The 25,288-nt window shown below is 46.0% G+C and overlaps 2 protein-coding genes across 8 annotated transcripts in view; one reads left to right on the plus strand and one right to left on the minus strand.

Annotated features, from left to right (window-relative positions):
- The window catches only part of FAM174B (family with sequence similarity 174 member B), a 44,619-nt gene extending 35,528 nt beyond the window's left edge, over positions 1–9,091 (minus strand). Inside the window, exon 1 of the mRNA XM_042039583.1 lies at positions 8,916–9,091. Coding sequence (XP_041895517.1) covers positions 8,916–9,091 — 176 coding nt within the window. The remainder of the gene's footprint in view (positions 1–8,915) is intronic.
- CHD2 (chromodomain helicase DNA binding protein 2) overlaps positions 9,021–25,288 on the plus strand; it is an 84,975-nt gene continuing 68,707 nt past the window's right edge. For 3 of the 7 annotated variants that reach the window (XM_042039249.1, XM_042039248.1, XM_042039254.1), the window contains exon 1: positions 23,312–23,749. The gene's annotated coding sequence lies outside the window, so the exon portion shown is untranslated. Of the gene's footprint in view, positions 9,261–9,521; positions 9,771–16,144; positions 17,177–23,311; positions 23,750–25,288 lie in introns of those variants that run through there. The other 4 variants (XM_042039250.1, XM_042039251.1, XM_042039252.1 and 1 more) reach the window with 4 other exon arrangements.

Consider the following 25,288-nt stretch of genomic DNA (forward strand, 5'->3'; position numbering starts at 1 on the left):
GAGCCGGGATGTTTCGTTCCCCTCTCCCGGTGCCCCGGCCCGCTCCCGCCGCGCGGGGGCAGCAGCAGCCGGTTTCCAGCGGGACGGGAGCGGCGCCGCATCCCGGGAATGGCTCCCGCGGCTCCGGCGGAGCTGCGCCTGCTCTGGAGTCACAGAATCACGCATGGTTTGGGTTGGAAGGAATCTTTAATGAGCTGGGACACCTTCCACTACACCAGGTTGCTCGAAACCTCATGCAGCCTGCTCTTTAATGTTTCCAGGGATGAAGCATCCACCACCTCTCTGGGCAACCTGTGCCAGTTTCTCCACCCTCGTTATAAACCCCCTTCCTTATAGCTAATCTAAATCGACTTTCCTGCAGTTTAAAACCATTCCCTCTTGTCCTATCCCGACAGGCCCTGCTAAAACGTTGGTTCCCATCTTTCCTGTGAGCCCCTTTAGGTACTGGAAGGGGGGTACTAAAGCCTCCCTGAAGCCTCCTCCAGGATGAACATCCCCGCTTCGCTCTCCCTGTCTCCAGAGCAGAAGTACTTCAGCCCTGTGAGCATGTCCGTGGCCTCCTCTGGACTTGCCCCAACAGCTCCATGTCCTTCCTGTGCTCAGGACCCCAGAGCTGGAGGCAGATCTGCAGGTGGGGTTTCACCAGAGAGGAAGAGAGGGACAGAATCCCCTCCCTCCCCTGCTGCCCACGCTCCTTTGGATGGAGCCAGGGTATGTTTGGCTTTGAGGGCTGCCAGCACACATGGCTAGGTCATGTCCAGCCTCTCATGTCCAGTCTCACACCCGCCAGCACCCCCAAGCCCTTCTTGGCAGGGCTGCTCTCCATACACTACAGAGAGGTGCCTTTTTATCACTCCGTGTACTCCATGAGGGCCCTTGGCTGTGCTTTGCTGGGAGTGGGTGTGAGTGTGGGTGGGATTTAGCTCCAGTCACTGATAAGGCAGTGCCATGCACAACTGGCAGGGTGTTAAGGTGGATTAGGGTTTCATTTAGGGGTGTTAGAGTGGATTAGAGTTTGATTTAGGGGTGTTAAAGTAGATTAGGGTTTGATGTAGCAGGGCCCAGATTTAAGGACTCCACGCTGCTCCTGCTTGGTGGCAAAATAGGTCTCTCCTACCTCTGTCCTCCAGGATCCCCAAATGGATCTGTGGTGGCTTCGTTGTATTTTCTCTCATATTTTTTGCTTAATTTCATCCTGAATATTTAATCTGAATATCTGATGTAGTTCAATTCTCCTGGCTGTTAACACAGTGAATAAGGCAGATTTCAGCAGCCCTTTCATTACTTTATTTTTCTTGTGGGTTTTTTTTTTCTTGGCAATAGGAAAGTCTCATTTCCAATTTACTGCTGTAGACAAAGCAGTACATGGCAAAGATGTATTTTCTTTTCACACTCTGTGCTGGTTTTGGCTGGGTTTCAGAGCTGACCTCTCCCTATACACCAGATGTTTGTGCCCTGTTGTGGTCGGTGCTGGACAGAAAACATTGCCAGACAAGCAGATCTTCTTTATTCTCTTTTTAAGGAGAAAATCCTTGAAAAAAATCCTTATCCTTGGCTCAGAACAGGAGGGATTTAAGTCTACTGGTATCGATTTGATTAAGAAAGCTCAACATTTTTCCTTTTCTGTTGTTTCTTCTCTGTTGGGATATTCTCAAACACTAGGAAATTGCACAATCCAATGGCTGCTTAACTCAAAATTGCAACAATTCACAATTGCAACAGCCTTTGGAATGAGCTCATGCCTGAAACAGTTTATTCACTGATTGAATATTTATGTTTAAAGAAGAAAGCCTACAATACATACCTTAAAGCCATGACTTACATTTCAATCTCATAAACAGATGAGGAAAACCATAGGGTTTGTTTTGTTTCATATTCACCTCTCAGCTTTGGACACAAAGTTCATGCCAGAGAAATGGCAATTCAGGAGTGATTTAATCTCTCTGTATTTCATAGTTACTTCCACGAGGCACACAGGGGACCTCAGCATTTCACAGTGACAACAGGACTGAGTTGTGGACCTGCCTGTGCAAATCTCCCCAGCCAGCAGCAGGTAAAGGTTTAGGGGCTGGAGCAGTCCCAGACCAAACTAGAAGAAGGAAATGGGACCAGTGGGCCACATATGAACCAGTTCTTTAATGGAAGTTCTAACAGAAGCTGGAGCAGCTGCGATGAAAACTGAGGCAACTCTCCCAGGAGGTCAGTGGTGTCATTAGGTACACATTTAACAGGAATAAATTCCAGTGCTAAGCCATACCACAGCATCAGAGGTGAAATCAGAGTCCCCAGGGAAACCCAGTGTCCTCTCAGCACTACTTTAATCTCTCACCCACCTTTGGTATTGACATTCATTTCTCCATGAAAGGGTTTTTGTTTACTTGGGATAATGTGTCATTCTTCCCTGGGGAGCTGGAATTTTAGCCAGGTGCAAGTCCTAGCAGAGCTTTGCCAAATGCCCCATGCACTACACCGGGTGGCACAGGGAAAACTGCAGTTCCTGGGTGGAAGAGGAGAAACCGTGGTGCTGCTGGCATTCACCAGCACAGCCATGCTGGCAGCAGGGTAAGACTGGGGTACTGATGTTTGACCCAGCCTGCTGGGGGCTTGAGATGGAGCACAGCAGCCAAAATACAAGTTTCCCCTTTCAAGTGTTCTCAGGGGTGCTAGTTCGTCATTATATGTGTCCTGCAGTGGAATGTGCACCCATTAGCATATTCCTCCAGAATTAACCAGCCAACTGGCACGTGATTCTCCATGAGCAGGAAGTAAAGCCTCATTTCCTGTAAATCTGTGTCCTGTATTACCAGACTCCACTGCAAAAAAAAAATCCCTCTCCACAGCAAGCAGAGTGTGTGATGCGATGACACGCACACTAATGAGTGGGCTGAACGGCAGCTGCCTCCAAGCAGGATGGCAGATGGCCACGCTCACAGGCTTCCCACCCCGGCTGTCTGGAGGTCAAGTGGGAGAAGGAGTTTTCAGAAGACACACAGAAACTTCTCTTCAGTTCTAAAACACATCTTTCAGGGGTGGTTGGATGTGGCATTGGAGTTTAAAGTGGTGTAAGAGGCACTGCCAGAATGTGCAGCAGTGCATTCCCATAGGAAAGGAGGATGGCAGGGCTGGGCGGGGCTGAGCTGGCTGCTGTCTCACCTGACTCCACAGAACCTCTACCTTCTGCATCTCCCAAACATCCTCAGCAAGTCTGGAGCTGCGATGTCATCGCACCAGAACAAGCTCCTGTTGGCTGGAACCTGAGCTCTTTCCAGGCTTTGCCTTTTCTGGGGTAACACAGGAATATGTGCTATGCTTAGAAAATATGTAAATATTGAAACCAGAAGTGGGGTAACTTCTTTGTAAGAGTGAAAGAGTTGGTAGGCTCCCTCTTACAGGTTGTCTTCCTGCAGTTCCTCTAACGTACCCTGGGATGGTCATTCACCCTGGCATTAAGGCAATGCAGACAAGGCATGGGTTCTTTCTCTTCCCCTGCTGAGTTTGTGGTGCACACACTGTGTGCTGTGTGCTGGATTCGGAGAGACAAACCTCCCCAGGTCCTTGGTGCTGCTGGCTGGAGGCATCTTGCCCTCCTCTGTCCCAGTCCCCTATCTCCACTCTGTGCGTGCTAGCTCTTGTGCACAGGGAACTGATCCAGCTAAAAAGTCAAGAAGAAAGGAAAAAAATAGAGTTTGAGTCTGGATGAATCAATCAGTCTGGCTGACGGCATGGTGACTCAATAGCAAGCATCTCCACAAGAGAAGGGGCTACTTCCTCCTTGAGCAGCAGCTGATCAAGAAGCCAGCTATTGAAAACATGTTCCATGAGCACTCCTGCTTCCCTCCAGCCCCATCTGCTGTGTCCCAACCCAGCAGTGCCCCTGCTCTGCTGTTGGGTGGTTTCAGCCAGTGCTGAGCTGGCTGGAAGCTCCTGGTGAGCTGTCAGCTAAATTAATTCCTGCCCCAGCACCCTGGGTGGCTGTGTGTCACCAAGGGTGGTGAGAAGGACATCTGTCTCTTCCCTTAACACTACAGTGGATTTGTGCCCAATTAAAATGACTATTAACTGTGGCCTTCATTAGTAGGACTGACAATAGAAACTTTTAATCAACTGTTTGGCTTGAGGAAGAGGCAGAGGAGGGCGGAGGATCACTTCTCCATTTACCACAGATAAATTATGAAAAAAAACCCAACCTAAAAAAAGTTCCCCATGAGTAATATGAGTGCAGTACAGCTGGATTTTAAAATTCATGATTTAGGCGTGGGAGGGAGAAAAGATATTTTAAATCCCTGCTTTCTCCGCCCATCCAGTTAAGTTTAGCAAGGATCAGATTAAAGTGGTGACTGTTTTCCTTGTTGGCTTGAGACTTTCTGCCAGAACTGAATTTTTATGTCCCACTTATAAGGGGGCTGGAGCAGGGGAAAGGAGCTGTAATGGAAGTGCTGACACCACTTCAGCACAAGGCAGCCCTACTAATGATGCCCAAAGATCTGGGAGCTCACTTGGCAGCTCATACGGGGCTAAGCCTGACAGAAAGGCTCTTTGAAAATAACTTACTGCTCCAAAAATAAACGCAAAAAGCCCAACCTTCTACACACTGAATGGGTGGCAAAATTTCTCTCAGATTTATGGGTGTTCCCAGGACATTGTCCAGGGCTTCCCCAGCCAGCACTGCCATGGGATGGGGTTAATTTCTTGAGGTGTGGTGGGAATTGTTGGGTGTGATTTAATTACACTCTACATCTAAAATAGGAGGGAGGAAAAACTAGCTAAACTGGAATAGTCCTGGCCTTGCTGTGGGTGGAGGCCAAGTAGGGTGCAAGGGTAAAGGTGTCTTATATATGCCATGTCCTTCTGTCATGGAGAGCTACTGGCCACCAAATGTCCTCCCAGCCCCACAGCCCACCCACCCAGGACTGTCCCAGGCTGCTGTGGTCCCACTCTTGGCTTCCTCACACATTTTTCATGACTGAGATCCCTTTTGCTTGTGTGGAGTGGAAATCCGTTCCCAGGGAGGAGGAACAAAGGCTGGGCGCTTTAAGCCACCAAGCTGTGGGATTCAGGGAGTTTCTGGTGACGTCTCTGGAGGAACTGCCTTTCTCTTTTCTCCCGTTCGAATGCACGTTGTGCCACAAACCACAGGGCAGAGCAAACCCATTGCAGGTGTGGGCAGCAACCGCCCTGCTCCACACGGCACAGACCCAGGAGAGCTGGGCTACAGAAAAGAAGTTTAACACCAGGTGAAATTGCTTCAGCTAGGAAACACAACCATTTGTCTGATTTTTCCAGAAACCAAGTCCAAAATTGAGTTTAAAGCAGTCAGCTGTTTGCAGTGGGGAGAACTGTGCAAAAATCAGGAAGTTCTCAGGGTTGCTGAAGCAGAAATGCTCGTTCAAACCACAGAATCTAAAGGGAAATTTAAGGGAGCCTGGGCCTTTCAACAAGAAATCGTTCTTTATACATAATGAGTGTTTCAGCAGGGAGGTGACACTTTGCCAGCAGGACTCAGAGCACTGGGAACGCAGGGGATGCTCAGGAGCTGGGAGAGCAGTGGGGCTATCACAAGAGCGGGGAAAATGAATTCAAAATGTGTATTTTGAGCAAACTTCTGTAGTTCAGAAAAGTGTAGGGGTTACTTGAAAAGCAGGCTGTGAAGAGATGTTTTAAACCATGTTAAAGTGAAAAGCCCCAACACAGGGTTATGCTCAGCAAGGCTCCGGCACGGTGCAGCACACTGCTCACTGCCTTGCCCTCCCTTTCTGTGTAAAATGTGTTTATTTAGTGGTGGCCAGTGCTGTGTTTACCCATTCCCCTGTGACAACAGTGTCCACTGTATGGAAACCTAGGTTGCATTAGCAAAGCTAACAAAGCTGGGGCATCTTTGCACTCCCTCCCTTGTCTGTGTTGACTGAGATGAAACCCTTTTGCTTTCTTTGTCTCAGAGCAGAACCCTGGAAATGCAGTAGAAAATTCCCTCAACTCCCTCCAGCCAAGCAGAGGCTGCCACATGGGCAGGCCCATGCCTAACCACCAGTCCTCTCTGCCACCAGATGTCTTTATGTAACCCCAGCCTCAGACCAAGATTAGCTTTCACCAGAATGCACGTTTGCAGCTATTCCAGGGAGGCTCTGCAGGAAGCCTTGTGTGCTGCTGGAGGGTTTGATTTCATTTCTCTGTACAGCTTGTAAAAGGCTTCTTGGAAACCAGATCTTTGCATTTTACTTGTGTTCACTTATCTGCTAAAAGCTGTTTCAAGTTACTCTTTCCGAACCATATTAAATTATTCCTTAGGTAAGAAGGAAACAGCAACAAGTACTGTGTATCTTTGTTGAGAACTCACCGCTTCTAATTATGTGTCCCCCTTATAAGGTTTAATATCGAGGACTACAAAATGAGGTCAACCTCTATGAAATATAATGACTTTCCCTGTGGAGCTTGCAATGAAAACAGCTTCACAACAAAGGTTTCTATTTAAGGGAGAGGAAGTTTCTATTACAAAGTAGGCCCCTAACTTGGTGCAGGGGCTTAATTTTCATTGCTGGCTGCAACAAAATGAAAAGATTTGGGTTGAGGCTTTAACCAGTGCTTATCTAAGAAAAAACAGGCGAGTTAATACATGAAGATAGGGAAGAACAAAAACACGGTGGCTGCAGGAGCTGACCTAGAACCAGTCTGGCATGCAACATCTGTGATCCCTGCACCACGCCAGGGCAACCAGGAGCTGCATGCAGTGAGCAAAAAGGTAAAAGCAAGAGGAGAAGGTCTGCCTTTCTCTTTGTTGCAGGCTGGACACAGTTCCCCACAGGTACCTCAAGGAACAGGCAGTGTGGTCTGCTCCTGTAGGAGACAAAACGAAACTTGTAAGGAGTACAGGAGCTACTTTTGAAGACTGGGAAGAGCACCGTTTAGTGCTGTGCCCTGTTGCTGGGCAGCTCCTGTGTGCCGCGGCGGCAGATCCTGCCCTGCCCAACCAGCCAGTCTGCATATCCCTGATTTTCAGAGGTGCAGTGACTCAAACTGGCTGTTTGGTGCTCCTGTAGCTATTTGCCTGGCTTTTTGGCTTGGTATTAAAAGCTAGGTAAGCACAATGCTGTCTTAATAACTAAATTCTCTTTGACACCAGAAATGGAGGTAAACATGGCCATAATTTTAAAAAAATTGCTGTTGTCCTGATAGCAGCTTAACCACTGCCAAAGTTTGCTCTTTCTTTAAAGGTATTTTTTTTTAACTCCTGCAGCCTTGCAGGCAGGAATGTGCCAGGCAGTTGTTAAAACACGGCGCCTGCCAAGCGCAGGGCAGAGTTATTTTGGCACCAGCCCGCAGCCCGGACGAACTGGTTGCCGTGTTTGAGCCGCGTCGAGAGCAGCTCGCGAACGGCAGCCGCGGGCTGTTCAGCTCTGGATGCTCCGCTCCCCCCTTCCCTCGCAGCTCAGCTCGCTGCTTAACACTCCTGATCCCCGCAGCCGGCTGGAATAGCATGCAAATGATACTTCATTGTATTAATGCCCCGGCGCGCGGTGACGCACTGCAGCCTCCTCGCAGGAAACGCAGGCTGACCCTGGGGCGCGCTGGGAAGTGGGATGCGGATCAACCTTCTCCGCCAGCGGCGGTGCTCGCCCTTTAAGAAAAAGCCTGCAGTAATTTTCCATTACCCTGCACGGTCCTGTCTACGTGGCAAGAATTGTTTGTGGAGGCTGGAGCATCACGGGTGAGGCGCAAGCTCCAATCCGGCTGCCGTTGCTTGGCTACGCGCTCGACATGCCGGCAGCACGCCAGGCTCCTGGGAAGCACCTTTGTTCCCGAGAAGGGATTTGAGTTGTGTTTTCATGCCTAAAGCTGGGGACAAATGCTGCTTTTCTCAAGCAGCCCGGCATTACTGGGCTTTCCAAACAGCACGAGCCGGCCAAAATGCTCAGTAGTAGTAGTAATAATAATAATAATAATGTTATGCGTGGAGTCCATCTCTTCCTTTGCACAAGGAAATATCTTGTAATGAGCTCGTGATGTTTGTTTGCTGTTGCACTGATCATAACAGCCACTTAATCAAGGCAGAAATACTGTTAGTGAAATCCTCCCCTTCTCTTGTTCTTTCCATCTAATAAGCCAGACGGATCGCTGTTGTTCTGCAACTTGATAAGCAGGTTATTTTCTTTTATGTAAGCTCTGGAGTCAGACAGGAGAGTTGTCTGAAATGCCTAAAATATTTCAAATGCCGCCAGCAGAATCTGCAGTAGCAGGAAGATCAGGTCTGTGCGCTGTCCCTGCTTGCTGGGGTTTAGCTTTAAGTATGGCAGCAGTGTTAGTGCAACAGGCATTTCCACGACGTCTTGAGCATGGCTTCAGCTCCAGGATAGCTTATTTTATCTGTTTGAGGCTTGATACTGTCATTAACAAGAGTTCTGTGTTCCTGCTAGCAGCCCATGCTGCCAAGGTCTCTCCCAGCATCAGCAGCCAAACTACACTGGTAACTGTCACACAAACAAGTGTCCCACACCACAAGTCCCCCCCACTTAGGTAATGCTGCCACTTCCCATCTGCAGCAGCTCCAGGAACCCTTAGGAGTTGTTCCCCAGGAGGAATGAATGAGCATGTCATTTTGGGGTGTCTGGCTACCACTGGAAACCTGAGAATTGAAAAGTTTGATATAAAGTGGAACACACTGAGCATCAACCTTAGTTTTGCTTCATGGAGTATGCAGCCAGAGGGGATTTTTGTGCTGGCATTCTGGCATCCTGCATTTCACAGATGAATAAACATCACCCAACAGAGCTACACAGGGGACCACCTACCCAGCCCCACTCCTTGGGGAGCTCCACATGGATCGTGGCTTTGAGGCATCTCTCCTGGGCACAGGCACAGCCTGCCCTGCAGCTCTGTCACCCTGATGTGTGTCTCCTAACCACAACTTCTCTGAGGTTTACAATTCAGAGATGTTGGTTTCCTGCAGTTTCTCTCGCAAATTAGCAACGTTCTCTGTTTTCTGGGCTCCTTTTTGGTCCTGTTTCCTCACACCCAGCCTTTCCACCACCTCCTCTTCATCCTTGCTGCTGATGGCTCTGTTGCTACCACCCGGCAGCTCAGTCGATGCCCCAACCATCTGGGGACCTGCACGGCGTTCCCCACCTCCGGGAGAGCCATGCAGGAAGGGTGGAGCAGGGCATGTTTAGCAGCTTGGCTACATGCCATCTGTCACCTGGAATATGCTTGTCCTCCATCAGCGAAGTGTGCCTTGTCTGATGGGAACGACTGAGCAGACGTTTAGGAGGGTGAGTTTCCACATCCCTACGTCAAATTTTCCCATGCGGGTGACTTGATGGTTAGAAACAGCACCTTATCCACATCACACACTGCTCGGCTCTCTGCTCAGTGAACTTTTGGACTTGTTTTATCTGTCTTTGGATTGGTTTTTGTTTGTTTGTTTGGGTTTTTTAAAGTAAACTGCTGCCTCTTAGTACTAAAAAAACGTATCTAAGGAAAGATGGGTTTGGCTTTTGAAAACTGGTTGTTAGCAGTAGCCCTTTTCCTTTTTCAGTGTGTTTTCAGAAATGAAAAGCAGCACTTGAGAACTCTTTATTTTTTCGAGAAGGCACATAAACACAGAGGTGTGCAAAAGAGGGTCCCTTTCCAAAATACATCTGCTCTGTGCTGTGTCTTGCTCTAACACACCACCACAGCCGCCTTTGCTTGGGATTTGCTCCACACAGGAAAACGCGGAGGATCCTAATTGCCAGGAGGAGGAGGGTTTGCCTCCCTTGTTTGCGCTGTTAGGAATGTGGGTGAGTCACTGCCTCGTTTGAGGAATGAAACCTTCCATCCCAGCCCCTTATGCCTTTGTTTGCTTTTAGAACTGCAGTGCTGTTGAAGGTAACTCACGCTCCTGTGGCTTCTCTGAGGCTCAGGTTTAACATCTGGTTTCACGTTTTGTATTCCCTTCTTAAAAGCACAGAGATGGGACTACATCTTCCCACGTGTGCTCCAAAATCCATAGGATCCTGAAGACTTCAGGAGATCAAAGCAGGCGAACCCCCAGTCGTCTCCAGTGAGCAAAGCTGGTTTCCGGCACAACCAGTGCAGCGGGGTGTGGGTCTTGAACAGAAACGTCCCTAATTAAAATAGGCAATTTCCAACGTCAAAGTTGGAACAGTCTTAGAGGTCATTTTGTTTCAGGAAGGCAAGAAAAGCAGAGAAAAAAAATTACACAAAACCCAGAGCACAGTTTTCTAACTTTTCTAGCTTTAGGGACCTGTGGCCATTTTGTGAATGAATTATCTGCTTTCAAAGGATTTTAAATGCCTTAAACGATATTCCTACTTTACAAAATGAAGTCCTTACGTTATGGAGATGCTTAAGTATGAATTTCAGTTCTTTCTTTTATGCTTTGTAGTTTGAAAAAAAAATATAAAAGACTTTTCATACATAATTGTGCCATTTTCCTCAACTGCAATTTGACATCTAAACCTGATCTTTTTTCCGTATGTAATAGATGGTTTCATTCTTGGGTTGTTGTTTTTGTTTTTTTTTTTCACACTTCAAGCCTGCCAGTTATTCCCAAAAGCCCAGTGTTTATATTTATTCCATAGCAAGCATGTGACTGGTGTGACTGCATAATTATATCAAAATGAATTTGAGTTCCTTTTGTTGCAAAATGTTCCAGGGCTACAGATACGTTTTGAATGCATAATAAGCTCTGGGTATAGAGATTACAAGAGGAACTATCTGCAAAATCCTATGGATTAAGGTCATGCATGACATATTTAATTCTCCCTCCTGTGAGGTTTGATTGCAAGATAGTCTGCTCCCACTGACTTCTTAAAATGAGAAAGCTTGAAAAATTGACCAGATTCTGTCAAATTTGCGTCGCTGCTAGTGGAGCTGGAGGTGTTGAAGAAACGGAGAATTGTGAGGAAAGGAAGAAGCAGAGACCAGGAGGGTCAAAATCCCTGCTGGTTCACAGCTTGGAAGTGAGGAAAGACACCAAGATGACTTTTTTTTTCTGCCACAATTTGATCCACTATAGAATTTGCTATATCAGAAGGGGCAGCTCTTCCCTCTGTTGCTGTGACTGCAGCAGTGTCTCAAGGCTGCATTTGGGACCAAGGCTCTGTTGTGCCGGGCCAAAGAATGTGTCCTTGATGGTAAAGGATGCAAAGTGAGCATGGGAGAAATGCGAGGAGCAGAATGGAGGTCATGGGGGGAGCACCTCAGTCCTACAGAAATTCACTCATATCTTTTCCCCCTGCCCCAAGATGCATGTATGATCAGGCAAAACACAGAGACTTGATGGAAGGTAAAACTGGGTAAAACTCTCTGGGGAACAGCCAGTCCCCAAGACCACTGCTCTCCTCCACATCCGCCAGGAGGTGGATCCAGTGAATTCTTTTTTAATAGAGGTGGCCATTCTTCTGCTTTTTGTTTGGTTTTTTTTGTTTTTTTTTCTCTCCATAAACTATTGAAAATCATCTGATGGGAATAACTTCAAGTAACTGAGTTTGTCATACAAATGGGGTGTATCCTTACAAAGAACAAACTGCCCCGGGTTTAAGTTAAATATGGATCAGCTGCATGGACTGATGTGGATGTAACAATTTCACCCGGTTGCAGACATGGTTAGTCACTCGTGTCCTTCATGCTGTCCGTAACTAGGGCATCACTGCTGCCTCACTGCCTGTCCCAAGGGACCTGGGTGGTGTTTGTGCAAACACCATTGGGCTGAGGAAGGGGTGGAGAAATGCGTCTCTCAGCGCTGGATATATTTAGTGAATGCAGCTGTGGGAGGCAGCAGGAACAAGAGAGCTCTTGTGTTGCCTGTGCTCTGACAGTTCACATGCCTAAATAATTTGCTAGTTTTTTACCCATATGTTTCCCACCCCCCGCTCCACAATGTTTTTAATTTGAAAAGTTACACTTCAATTTAGTCAGAATCCTTCCCGGAGCTTAAAAGTGAGATGTGTTACAGTGTCAGCCTTGGTACAGCCCTTCAGACAGGGCAACCCGCAACGTTCAGGGGCACTGGCCTTTCTCCATGGCGAGTGGGGAGATTTGACTTCATCTTTTAGGGAGGGTAGTGATAGCTCGAATATGCCTTTCATGTGCACTGCAGAGCTTTCTTGGGCTGGGAGCAGGCCTGCAGCACTGGTATGGCCCCTCCCAAGCAAAGCCTGCTTCTTGCCAGGGCTGCTGAGCTGGGGTGCAGAGCCTGTTTTTGGCACACTGGGCACTTCATTGAGCTGTACAAACTCTGCTGGTCCTCCTGGCATCCCTGGGAGTCTGATCCAATATTCGCCGGTACGTCATGGAATAAAAAAGGACGACAAAAATAGGTTTACTGACCTGCTGGGTCAAGCAGGAGCAGGTTACTGTTGCTGTGCATTAGGACTAATTTGTCTGTGTTCTCTGGCCATGTTCAGACTTGCCCCCAGAGAAAAAGTTCGAGGCTGAGAATGCCCTGTGCGTCTTCTTCCCTAGCTTGTTCAGTGGCACACAACAAACCATGAGCTGGCCTGCCTCAGGCTTTAAAGGTTTATGACAAATTAAACTGCAGAATATAAAAAAGAACTTTTTTTTTTTCTTGTTTTGATGTGGTTAAGGGGTTGAAAAAACAAGACTAGTGTAGGGAAGTGATGATGGAGACGTCACTTTTAGAGGGAGACAGACTCTGCCATTGTTTTCCTAGAGCTTGTCCCACCTTAGGGTGTTTTTCCACCCACAGCAGCATTACTGGGAGTTGTTGTAGTGACACATCCGTTCTTTGGCAGAGAACACTCTGACCCTTCCCACTCATCCATGGACAGCATGGATTCGCTGTTCCAGTGGCAGGGACCTGATATCCGTATCAGAAATGCAGCTCCTGTGGGTGGCTTTTATGGCTCCACTACAGGCTGGCACTGATCCTGAAACACATCCAGCTTCTCTTAAAACTGTGTGGTGTACGCGTGCGGGATATAGCTGTCCCACCTTTGCTGTGATCTAAGGGAGTTTCAGTGGCTAGTTTGTCTATCGAAAGCATTTATTATTAAAGTGTAGAAAAAATGCATCCGTGAAAAAATCTGTACGAACTCGATGACCTGGGAGTCCACACCGTCTTTTCTGTCTCGAATCCCGCGGACTCCGTGCCCGGGACTGGCTTTGTTTCAGCAGTTAAATGGTTAATTGGAGAGCTAATTGGCTCTGAGCGCTCCAGCCCTTTGCAACAGATTATTGGCATGCTGGTAGGAGCAGCTCCCTTCCTTCCCTTCCCCCTTCATTATAAAAACATGTACTGTAGAGAAACCAAATACCACATGGCGCCCTGCGCTCAGCCCGTCATCGCTCCCGCTCCGTGTTCAGCACAAAAAGTCCTTTTATATTTGGGAAGCGGAGGGAGAAAATTCTGGAAAGGCAAGATCGTGGCGATAGCGGCTGAATCGGCACATCTATTTACAGTGTGCAAGGGCTGGAGCCCGCAGCCCCACGTACCCCGCGCCCCGGGGGGGCTCTGAAAACGGAGGGGGAAAGCCTGTTCCATGAAGGAGAGCGCTCCCCGTCAGGTTTAGGCTTTGCGGAGGGCTCTCGGGAGGTACCGAGGGGCTGAATGTGAAGAGAGAAAAATAAAAGATTTCCTGGGGGGTGGGGGGGGAAGTTGCATTTCTGTTTTCCCGAGGAGCCGTGGGCGTTTTGAGGCAGCTGTCAGCAGAGGCAGGCGCCATTTCGTGAGGCGGCATTAATGCAGCGGGAGGAGACATGTTGTGTTCGTGTAGTTTGGATTTTAAGGTTTTTCTCCTTTATTTGAAGCAAGAGGCTTATTCATCCCGCCTTTACCCTCGTTCAGTCCAAAGGCTTTAATTTTTTTAAACTTGAGGGCAAATAGTAGTGACAAGCGGGGAAAACCAGGGAAAAGGGGAAGAGTTCTCCTGAGGGGATCACAGTGTGCAAGCAAAATCGGATCTCTCTCCAGGAGACAAAAAATCTTAGAGGTCTAATATGGTCCCAAAAATGCCACCAAGGGCATAGGGAGGATAACCAGGATGACAGCGTGGCTGCGGATCCAGTCCAGGTGTGCAGGGAAAATGGGGTACATCAGGTGCGTTTTAAATAGAGGATTTTTTCCTGCTACAAAAAAAGGTCTGACTGGTCTGTGCACACACAAAACCAGCCTTTTGTGATTTACACGAGCTGACTTGACTTCCAGGTATTGAGATGCTAGTTTTGATCTAAAAGCCCACACTATTGCTAGTGATGCAGAGCTGCTCTTTTGATCAAAGGAGAAAATAGGAATCGTGGCAGGAGCGGGCTCAGGGTGATCCTCTTCAGTGCAGAACTCCTGGAGCAAGCTGCAGGATTTTGTTAAGTGCCTTTGGTATGGGAGTTGACTTTTTACCACTCCGGGACCTTTCACTTGCAAAATGCATTATAAGGCTCATTTGTTTAACAAGTCTCTGGGAGCTGGAAGAGGGAGAATTAATACTGGCATTTGGGAATACAACTGGTAGTGCTGCATTTGATTTTGGTTTCATGTCATTATTTTCTGGTTTCAGAGTCAGGAAAAGCTGCTCATTTATTTTTCATGTAGCTGTATTTTTTTCCTGGCTTCTTAAGGAGGCAGAGCTCATGAAATTCTGCTGTTAAAGGCCTGGAGCTTTTGATCTGATGTGCAGTTTCAACAAATTTCTGTTCTAGAGATTCTGCACTTTGGGGGAAGCTGCAGGTTATAGAGACAAATCAGTGCATCTGCTAAAGCAAGAACTACAAAATGAGTGCAAAGGGTCTCCGTTCACATTCCTTGCTAACCCAACAATGAGCATCTCATTGCCAGCTGACCAGTCTATAATGTGTAGCTTGGAAATGTCGCAGCCTCTACTGGAATATGGCGCGGGATTGGGAATGCTGCAGCAGTGCAGTGCACTTGGGTGTGGGGCTGCTGACTCCCAGGAAAGTAGCCATCATTATTTCAGCTGCTCACAAAAGACTTGAAAACTTTCAGCCGCAGTACTCAAATACCAACTAGGTTTGCAGGGAGTATTAGTCATATTTAAGATTCCTCCACGTTACGTGCAGTTGAATTTTGTGAGGTTTTGATCTCCTTGCGCTGGTCTAAAGGTTCCTTTTCAAGCTTGTCACCTGTGAAGATTTCTCTGAGACCGTGATTCAGAGAATTTTCTGATTACAGAAAAGCCTCTTTGCCACCTCAAGACCATTATTTTCTTGATTGCCCTATTTTACTCTGCTAAGGTTACATTCCATCTGCAGTTCAAACATAACCTGGTTGCAGTGCACCGATCACCAGCAATACACGTAGTGAAGAGCTCTAGTGTGTGACATTCATGCACATCCTTGGTTTGTTTAAGACTGTGCATTATAATGATAATATGAAGCATAAAATAGTTCCCATATATAAAAATTACTTTTCTAGCATATATTCATGTGCCTTTTGGAACCTCTTAGTTAGGTTATGTTTTCCCCTTAATTCCATATTATTAGCAACACTTGAGTAGACTTCAACATTCCAATTTTGATTCTAATTTTCATTCTGTTCAGTGTGTGTGTGTATATATATATATATGTATATACAAGAAGATAATCCTTTATTAATCTTTTGAGCAGAACAGTTTTCGTTTGTGCAACAAAAGTCCTGTGCCTGAATGTTCATTATCAGCACCTGATATGCTAGCCTGGAGCACAATAGCCTAATAATTAGAGTTAAAGGAAAAAAAAAAACAACTCAGTTGTTAAAGTCACAGTGTTTCATTTTTGTGCATGTTATGATTGTGAATTATTCAAGCATTTGCCTTTAGCTCCTACATGTATGAACTTATGCTCCCCACACATTTTTTTCCCCCAAAGTGCTCTATGGTTTCCTTTGTCTTACACACTAGGTTGGAGTATTCAAATGTCCTGTTTAATTCCAGTAGCATGTGTGGCTTGTTACAAGAAAATCTGAGATAGTTTCTCAATTAAAAGCATTTTATTTTGACTTATTTGCTTCTACTTCTGTCTACCATTTGGTCTCTTCATAGTCAATATTCTGTTTTATGGAAAGATTTTAAATGTGTATTGAAGGAGAGGAATAAGAAGTGCCTAGCCAATTTGTGTTATTTCTTTTGCCACTACTAATAAAAATATGAAAGAAAAAGAAATGTTGGGAAAATAAAAGGAATGGTGATACAATTATAGCTGTATGTGCAAAGCTACAACGTGCTTGCTCTTCCTCTTGAAATTTAGACCTTTGCTTCAGGTTCTCTTTCCCTTCTACAGAGTTGATTAGTTAATTTCAGTTGCATATTCCAAGTACTGACATACATGTTCATCCCTAAATTCACTTCATGTGCTTCCAAATCCTTAGGACAACATTTGGTTTAGACACCAAGAAAAAACTGGAGGGATTCCATGGGCCTAAATGTAATTACTCAACCCTGAATTAAAGGCATAGGCACATAACTTATATCCCACGTGTTTGGAGTAACAAGAAGAGATCAAAATCTCAGCTTTTGTCATTGAAGTAAATGTTTCTAGACTTAAGACACATTTGTAGAGAGAGGTGATAAGAGTTTGGTCAGATGCATGATTAAATCTTGAAGAAAATAAATCTTGTTTTGGGCACATAGAACCTTGTTGGGATCTTCCTCTGGGTGAAATGGCAATGAAGGTGGCAGTCGGATTTTTCAAGTGGTGATCAAGCACTGTGTGTGTCTCAGCCAAGACATCTTGTGTTTCCTCTGCTGCTTTAATTGCACAAAAAGCCATTGACCTAATTTTGTGACAGGACTGTACCAACAGTGTTTTCTAGGGCTGCCTATGTTTTCTCACAGCTCACCACCTAATACAAAACTTTGACTATTAAAAAAAAGTGCACTGTGAATGGTTTTAAGCTCAGACAAGACTGTCACCCTTAACGGCTTGGTCAGAGAGAGGGGGAGTATTTGTTTCAGCATGAAAATCTCGTCTGCAACAGTTAAAGCTGGTAATTCCAGAGTTTAGGTGCCTGACATGCCCAGAGCTGCTCTAGTCCCTGGGATGCTGAGCTCTCTGAGCTGGGTAAAGCTCTGGCAGGAGCCAGTTTATAATGAATTGACTGTAGGAAGAAAATATAAAAGCTCATGGGAAACATCAGCCTGACACAAGAGCTGTTTCTGTTCAGGTGGCATTCTAATCCAAGTGTGTCGGTGCATCACTACAACAAAAATTGATTGGACTGCACATCTAGCAGGTATTGACAAATATGAAGAAGTTTGTTTCGAGCTACTAACATAAGGGGTCTTTTATATATATGGTGCATTACAACAGGGTGATGCAGTGCTTTGTCAGACTGTCTATAAAATAAAAAAAAGTATATGCTTGTAAGATTTCAGAAAATAAAGGTACCATTTCTTTTCCCTGCATGTGGCAATTTACTGAATAATGCATCATTTTGTCAACTTTTATATAGCAATCAGTAAATGCCCTATGGTGCTACCTGCACATGGGAGACAAGAATGAAGATTGTTATGGAAACAGGCTTGAAACTTGCTTGAAATAAAAATTCCAGTTCTATACTTGTGGTTTTGGAGGCCTGGGCTGTTTTTCTTTTCATTCTAGAGTAGCTGTAATTTATCTTGTTCACTCTGAGTGAAATTCCTCATGTTTGCAAGGCCGGTATGAAACCCTTTGCCTCCAAAACTCCAAAGAGGTTTACCAAGAAAATGGACTTGTTGTTATAATCATCATCTAAACTTTCCAAAGTCTCCATTAGAACTCAAATGGAGAGTTAGTAAAAATAAAAATTAGAGCTTATAGTAGGGAATTTTTTTCCCCTCGATTTTGACGTGTAAACACATATTTGTGCTAAGCCCGTTTTCCCTTTTCTGGTTGTATTCCTCAAGCACTTATGCAATCAAGCTTTACTGGCTTACATTTGCAGCAAATAAATTTCAAGAATGGACAGGTAAATGCCTTTGGAAAATGAGCTTTAAATGTGCATAAAGAAGTAATCATGCTAGAATTTCAAATTACCTGAATTTTTTTTTAAAAAGTAATTTCATTATCTATATCCTCTAAAAATATAATTTTGAAGCTACATTTAAAATCCAAATATTCTGGAAATTTGGCTTAAAAATTATAAAATGTTCTAATTCTTTATGTAACAATTCCATAAGATATTGGAAAATGGGAGAACAGTATCTATTTTGAAATGTAAGATTGGGCAAGACTCCCTTAATCATGCTGATGTTTTGGGGGTTTTTTAACAAACTCTTGATAAAACAGTGACCACAAAACACTCCTGTGACTCTGCAGATTGTATTTCCAGCCAGAATGGTGACATAAAGAACACTGCTTGCAGCTTCTACCTTTTAAAGTGATTTTAAACCCTACCACTATGGCTAATTGTTGTATGGTTCCAGTCCTGCAAGTTTCCTAGCAGGGAACTTGATCAGTGCAGAGCAGTTCAAGTGTGTAAGGCAGGTCACAGCACCTGCCTTGGTGTGCTCTACCTCTGGCATTACAGTCCCTGGGAAGGTGCACTTTAGTTTCTTATTTGCTTTCAAAGGTGATTTCAGCAATAACCAAAGCTGCATAATTGTTTTTCATGTAAGGAGATATGTAATACCTTGTTAACACTTTTATAAATTCCAGTGTCTAAGCAGGGACAGGCAAAATGGTCAGTATTTTTCTACCATCTCCCAGTCCTCTTATAGAAGTTTCCCAAGCCAAGCAGAATAGTTTATTACCTAAAAGGTGACCTTGAAAAAACAGAGCATTGCATACAAGAAGCAGGGGCTAAAAAACGGGGTAAAGAAACAGATTTGTTGTTCCAAGCTCCAGTGGTTTACTTTAAGAAGCAATTAAACATATTATTATCCAATCACTCACATTGTTTAAGTTTGAAACAGTCTGGAGTTTTAAACTCTCGTAAGATTTCATCAAAATAAGGACTACTGCATCTTTCTGACTTTTTTTTATACCTCTAAGGCTGCCATTTAAGGCAATAGCTGTGTGTTAGGCATTGACCAAATACAGCATAATACCTTAACTGAGATGGTCTCTACTTCTTACATCCAGTTAAGATGGCAACAAGGAATAGCTTGAAGATGATCTGTAATAACAACATAGAACTTCAAATTTCAAACCTCCTTAAGAAAAGTGGATTTGATTTCCCAAGAAAAAATGTGTGTATATTCCCTAGTGAAGTTAATATAAAGCATAATAATTAATCCTCTCACTAGATAATAGTTGCTGGTCTGTTATTTGCTTTATTGTATAAGGAACTCATGCAAAACTGAAACAGTGAGGTGTGTCCGTTGTTAAGGAGCTCTTAGATCTAAAATTTGAGCTCAGGCCACCAGATCACATGTACAGTAACAGTACTGATTCTTTGATGCATTGTGACTAACAAGTAAAAAATCTGCATAGGAGAGACCGTTGAATCCCACAAAATATGTTTAATCCATTTCTGACTTCCATTTCATCTTTATACTTTTTATTAATAACTTATTTTTCTTTGAAAGCAGGAATGGAAAGCTGAGTCTTGGTTAAAATTGCTTCATTTGAATAAATTGAAAAAACACTGGGGTTTGGCTTAGACTGGAAGATTTTTTTCTTTACCATATGTTTATGACACTGATAAGAATTTGTTTCTAATTATTCATGGTAATAAACCCTTTTACTGCTGCTCACAAGGTTCATCGTTCTGAACATGAGCCCCATAAAAGTGCCAGCAAACCCCTCATATTAACATAATCTCAGTTTTCAGTGTTAAATCCTAGGAACAAAAAGGGCATATGTAGAAGTTCTCTCTATGTGTGTAGATGTGTTTGCAATTATTCATTACCGGCTGGAGCAAAAGTCTGGATTTCAATTCCAGTTCCAGATTTGGAGCAGAATGAACAGCACGAGTTCATTGCTAGAACTGAGTTATATCCTTGCTGCTGCTGGGTCTTGTGACAGTAGCAAAAAGCTTTAGCTGGGATCAATACACAGTAATCATCTTCTCCAGTCACACAGGGAATGTGGTTCCATGCTTGGAAGGTGAATTTGTATCTACCTGAGCAGTTACTGTGATTTTAATAGTGAATTACTGAGGAAGGAAACAGAAGGGGGGGGGGGGGGGAAGCAGATTGTTTGTTTGACCAACATGTTACAGGTTACATACAAAACCTGAAAACAGAGCCCCTGCTTGATTCAGAACAAAGTGACAACTTCTATAAACACCCAGTTTACAGGATGTTAAATGCCTCCCACAAACAGCTTGCTGTGCTCAAAGGGCATTCCATATCCTGTTTGCATATTCTCTGTCCAAGTAATCCAAACTATTCTGTTTGGCCTAGGGCCTAGGAAATTGGCATTGATTTCTTCTGAAAAGTGAGAGTTTTGGTTGAAGAAAAGTTTGGTGACAATGCACATCTCTCAGTCTCGTTTAGACTCCTGTTTTCTACTTCAAAAGGCAGATACAATGTTTAACCTTTGTCCAATATTTGCCTTTCCATTATATTTGTGTCTCCAAAGATCTGTGGGCTACACTGTACAACAGAGAATAAACTGCTTCACCCATCTTTTGGTGTCGTGTGGTACAGAGGGCAGGTTGGGGCAGGTGGGGAAGGGACACTGGCCTGTGTGAGATCACAGTGTGCCTTTGTATGTTGTCCCTAAAGGATAATAATGTGGGGCTGGCTGGGGGAAGGAAGAAAGGTTCTAGAAGAAAATAGAGTACCAGAAAGTTGGGTTCTGTGCCTCCATCTGGAATTCCAGCCACAGACGCAATCTCAGAAAATAGTTCCAAAATTAGTAATGGAAACATTAACTTGTCCCATTATTATTAGACATGTGGTTCATAAATGTGCCTGAAGTATTTGGTCTAATGATACACGAAGGAAGAAAGTGTGTCATCTGAAAGAGAAGAAATGAACTTTATAGAGGAAACTGCAGTGTAGAAATGCTGAATTTAGAAAGAAAAAAATGGTATAACTGCAGAGGCAGTAGGAATGAAAATTTTATTCCACTGTTTTGTTAGGAAAAAGAATGCAAAACAGACTTTTCCTGGTAAGGAACAGCAAAGCTGTGTGAGGGGAGCCACAGCTCTGTAGAGGGACTGTACTTGTGCTTACCTCCATGTAACTCGCTGGGGGCCAAGGAACAGAGGAGGTCATGGATTCTCGTGTAAGGTTTTTTGGAGCTGCTTCAGGTCTTGGTGCCCAGGAAGCAAAAGAGGAGCACTGCATTTATTTAATGAGGATAGTAGACTTTGAGTAATTTTTTGGTTACAAATAGCAGCAATAGATTAAGGGACTTCCAAAAACATTTGTCTATAAATTACATAGGTAATTTTTAAAAGAGGATCAGTCTATTACACTAGACAGTCTGGTATAGTTAGAGAAAATCAGATAACAGTCTGAGCACACAGGTTAGGTCTTGTTCAGTTACAATCTTAAACTCTCCTGGCTGGAATCACACTACTCTTACAAAGCACAATTATGTCTAGAATGCCTGATCTCTTTTCTCCCTTTCATGTGGTTATTGCAAGTGATCACAAATACTTTTTTCTAGAAACATACTTGTGTTTTGGGAAGAAACAAGAGAAAGGCTGGAAATTGTACATGGAATTTCTAATCTAGGGCCTTGCTGTGAAGTTTTACCATGCAAGATCGGCTGAAAATGCTGACATAAGTAGAAGTGCTGTTGCTGCACCCCACTTTCATCTGGATCCTGCCTCATTCCCCCTTTTTTGACTGCTGGTGGTTTTCCAAGGAGGACAGCATCTGGGTTCTGTCCACGAAAGCACCTTTACATACAGTTACATGTGAGCAGTTCCACTGAGAGCAAGAGGATTGGCCTTTGCAGGAATCTGAATGGGAACAAAGTTGCAGAACAGGCTTTCTGCTATCCATAGTCTCCATAGACCAGAACTTCAATAATTCTTCTTGTGAGGGGAAAAAGAAAAGGCCTTTTGCCCTTTTTCAGTGAGAAGCTGTATCAACTCTTTTGTACGACCACTGATTACTTGACTGTGACACCTGTATGTGGGTCACCACCATCCCTTCTCTGAAGATGGTAACACCTTATCCCCCTGTCTACAAGTAGTAGATATCCCCTGCTATCCTATACACGAGGTCAGCTTTTCTCTGTATTTTGAAAGGAAATACATCTCTTGGCTCAAAATCATAGGGATTGATTCTTTTCAGCTGGCCACTTCCTTGTAGCTTTTCCAGGACTCAGCTACTCAGCTCAGGAGAGAGCTGCCAAAGTCCAACTGCATGATTTCAAGTGCCAGACTGGATCCTGAGACCTTCCATAATCATTTGAAGCATTGTTAGTTTAATTCTGTCGTAACTACCTTGCTTCATTACTATGAAAAAGGAAGACTTAGACAATTTGTTTCTGCTTTTAATGGAGTCATCTGGGCAAATGAAAGAAGGTGAAAGGTGCGCATAACATTCAAAGTGACTGCTGAAGTATATAAATATCAGTTCTGCCATGTTTGCTGCATGTGCTTCTTGGAGAGGAACATCATAACTGGGGCTGGGGACAGCATTCGTGGCAGTGACCAGGAATGTGAGGGATGCCTTTCCATCTTGCTGATATCTGAAGTGGTTTCCATGGCTGTAGTCAGAATAGGAGACAGTGTCATGGTGAGGTTGGCACACCAGACAACTTCTATGATGTTGGCTAACAAAAGCAGGATATCTAGTTTTATTTGGGTGTCTGTGCTGTTTCTGAGCGGCAGTAAGGAGGGATTGATGTGGCAGACGAGCAGGTGACAGGATTGTGGTGGCTCTGTGCTCCAGCCGGTCTCTGCAGCTGAGGGTGCCCAACACAGAGGTGTGAATTCCATCGGAATAGAGGGTTCGTGGCCCCACTCTCCGTGGGGTGCTTGGCGGGTGAGCCGTACCTGGGCCCGGCGCATGTCAAGGGCTGTTAACAGAGGTCGTGTTTGTGGAATGGCGGCAAACGGGGCCGTGAATTGCGGGGCGCCAGCAGACAACTCAGGGGCTGAACTCCGCTGTGTGTCAGTGCAGGCAGGCGGAGGCATGAGGGCATCTCTGGAGTGGGGTCTGGCAGCGCTCGGAGTCAGGGCTGCGCTGGGCCAGCCCAGGTAGGAGAGCCCGGCCAGGTGGGGCTGCGAGGGGGCGGCGGCCGCTCCCGCTCCCGCTCCTGCTCCCGCCTCACCCTGAGGGGCGGCTGCTGCGGCCGGCGCGCGAGGAGGCGGCGGGAGCCAATGGGGAGCGGCTGAGGCGGGGAGCGCGGGCCAATGGGATGCCGCGGCGGCGGAGCGCGCGGGGCCCGGGGTGGGGGGAGGCCAATGGGGAGCGGCGCGCGGCGCGCGCGCAGCCGAGGGCGGGGAGGGGCGGGGCTCGCGCGCGGTGCCGCCCCTTCCCCGCCGCAGTGAGGAGCGAGCGGGCGGCCATGTTGTGCGGGGGGAGGGGAGCAAGGAGTTGAGAGGAGACGGCGGAGGCTCCCTCACACACACGGCACAAGATGGCCGGGGAGCAGCCGCAGCTCTCGCCCGTCTCCCGGCGCTTTCCCCGCCGCTCGCGCCGGGGAGACCCGGCGAGCGCCCTGGGTGCCGCTCCCGGGCGCCAAAGCGGGCCCGGTGCTCTGGGGGCTCCGGGGCTCCGGAGGGCGCCGAGCTGGGCTGCCGAGCGGGGCTGCCGACGGTCGGGCAGCAATGGCGCCGGGCTGCGGAGCGCTGCCCGCGCCGCTCCCTCGCCGGGCGGGCGCGGGGCCGCCCTTGACCGCGGGCAGGGAGAGCCGGGAGTAGCGCCCTGTCCTCGGGGCCCCGGGTGCCTGCCAGCGGGCTGCTCTTCGCCGGGTAAGTGCCGGAGTCTCCGGGCTCCTCATTGTCCTTTGTCCTTGGGAGGAAAAACAAAATGTCCTTGGAGCCGGGAGGGGGAGGGGGCGCTGCCTCTCCCTGCCTCCCCCCTTTCCCCCCCGCCGCTCGCTGAGGGGACCTGTGGGTACCCTTGGGGACCCCCGCCCGTGCCCGAGACCGGGCTGGGCTGAGGGGCAGCGGCGGGACAGGGGGAGCCCCGGTGATCCTCGGCGGCTGCGGGCGCTCCCCTCCTTCTCCTGCAGCAGCCGGGGGGCTCCGCACGCCCCGTCCCCGATGCAGCCCCGGGGGAAGCAGCGGCGGGTTTTGGCTCTTCTGTGCAGCACCGAGCACAGGGGGGGCTGCAGACCAGTTCCCCCCAGCGCAGCGTGCAAGGGGGGTATCTGCAAACCAGCTTGGAACTCCAATGCAGCAGTGGAGGGAGGGGGGAGAGGTGAAGGCTGTACGACATCATCACTGAAATGTTTAGCCCTGTGTCTGTGTAAAGAGCTTTTCTCGCCCGTCGCTGCTCGGATGAGGATATGTTTTCGTAGTTTCTAAGAACAAAGACGCCATGTCCTTTTCTCTTAAAAATAAAAGTTGGAGTGGTTTTTTTGTGGGGTGTTGGCTTTTAACTCTTTGTAAACCAGTATGAGAGACACAGGCTGCGGATGAGATAGATTGGTACTTTATGAAACAATAGAAACTGACTTCACGGGAGTAACAGCAATTCAGGTGCAGAACTTTAAAATGAAACTGAGGAATTACGTGCAAATTTGATTTTGCAATTAAAACGGCAATGTAGAAACTTAAAAGCTTGAGAAAAACAAAGCTCGGTCATGCCAAGTCTGCAGTTTAAAGTTGGCAAAATACTACTAGTTGTGATTTAGACGACGCTACAAAAAGAAAAGAGAGTTACTTAAATACGAATTACACGATAAGGAAACGGATGAGTTTGTGTCTGACGTGGAAAGCTTTTAAAAAACATTTACTAGGTGTCAGGTTTGTTTTTAGTATTCAGTTTATAGGGTTTTCGGAGACCTCGCAGTTACTTCTCTTTACGAAACATTTTAATAGTTGTCTCGGTGTTCTGATAATTTAGAAGTTGTATAACACCTATTGCAAGACTTTCTAAAAATGCAAGTTTAAAGGTAGTGTCTGACGTTTGTTTTGGGTTGGCTCGCATTCAGCAATTACCAATTTACGGGTAAAATTATAATTCTAACTGTATGAAAAGTCTCTGTAGCAGAGCAAGAGGTAAATACTAAGAACTTCAGTTTTAATTGGAGGTTGTGTATAGCCATATCTGCTGGATTTTAAAGGTGCAAGCTTGTGCAAGGTTATAAAACCCTGTGCAGGTTTTAAATACTGCAGTTGGAGGTAAATCTACGTTTTTCGGTACTTCCTCTGAAAATTGGAATCTGTCATTGCAACAATTGAAGTTAGCCCTTTTTTTGGAAATAGAAATACAAGTTTCAGCAACCATTGGACTTCTGTCACCTTTATGCAAAGGTTTTGGTGTCTTTATTTTAGATTTGGATT

Source organism: Corvus kubaryi, unplaced genomic scaffold (genome assembly GCF_017639235.1).
Source record: "Corvus kubaryi isolate FWS band 111438036 unplaced genomic scaffold, C.kubaryi_AGA036_p1.0 37394, whole genome shotgun sequence".
NCBI lineage: Eukaryota > Metazoa > Chordata > Aves > Passeriformes > Corvidae > Corvus > Corvus kubaryi.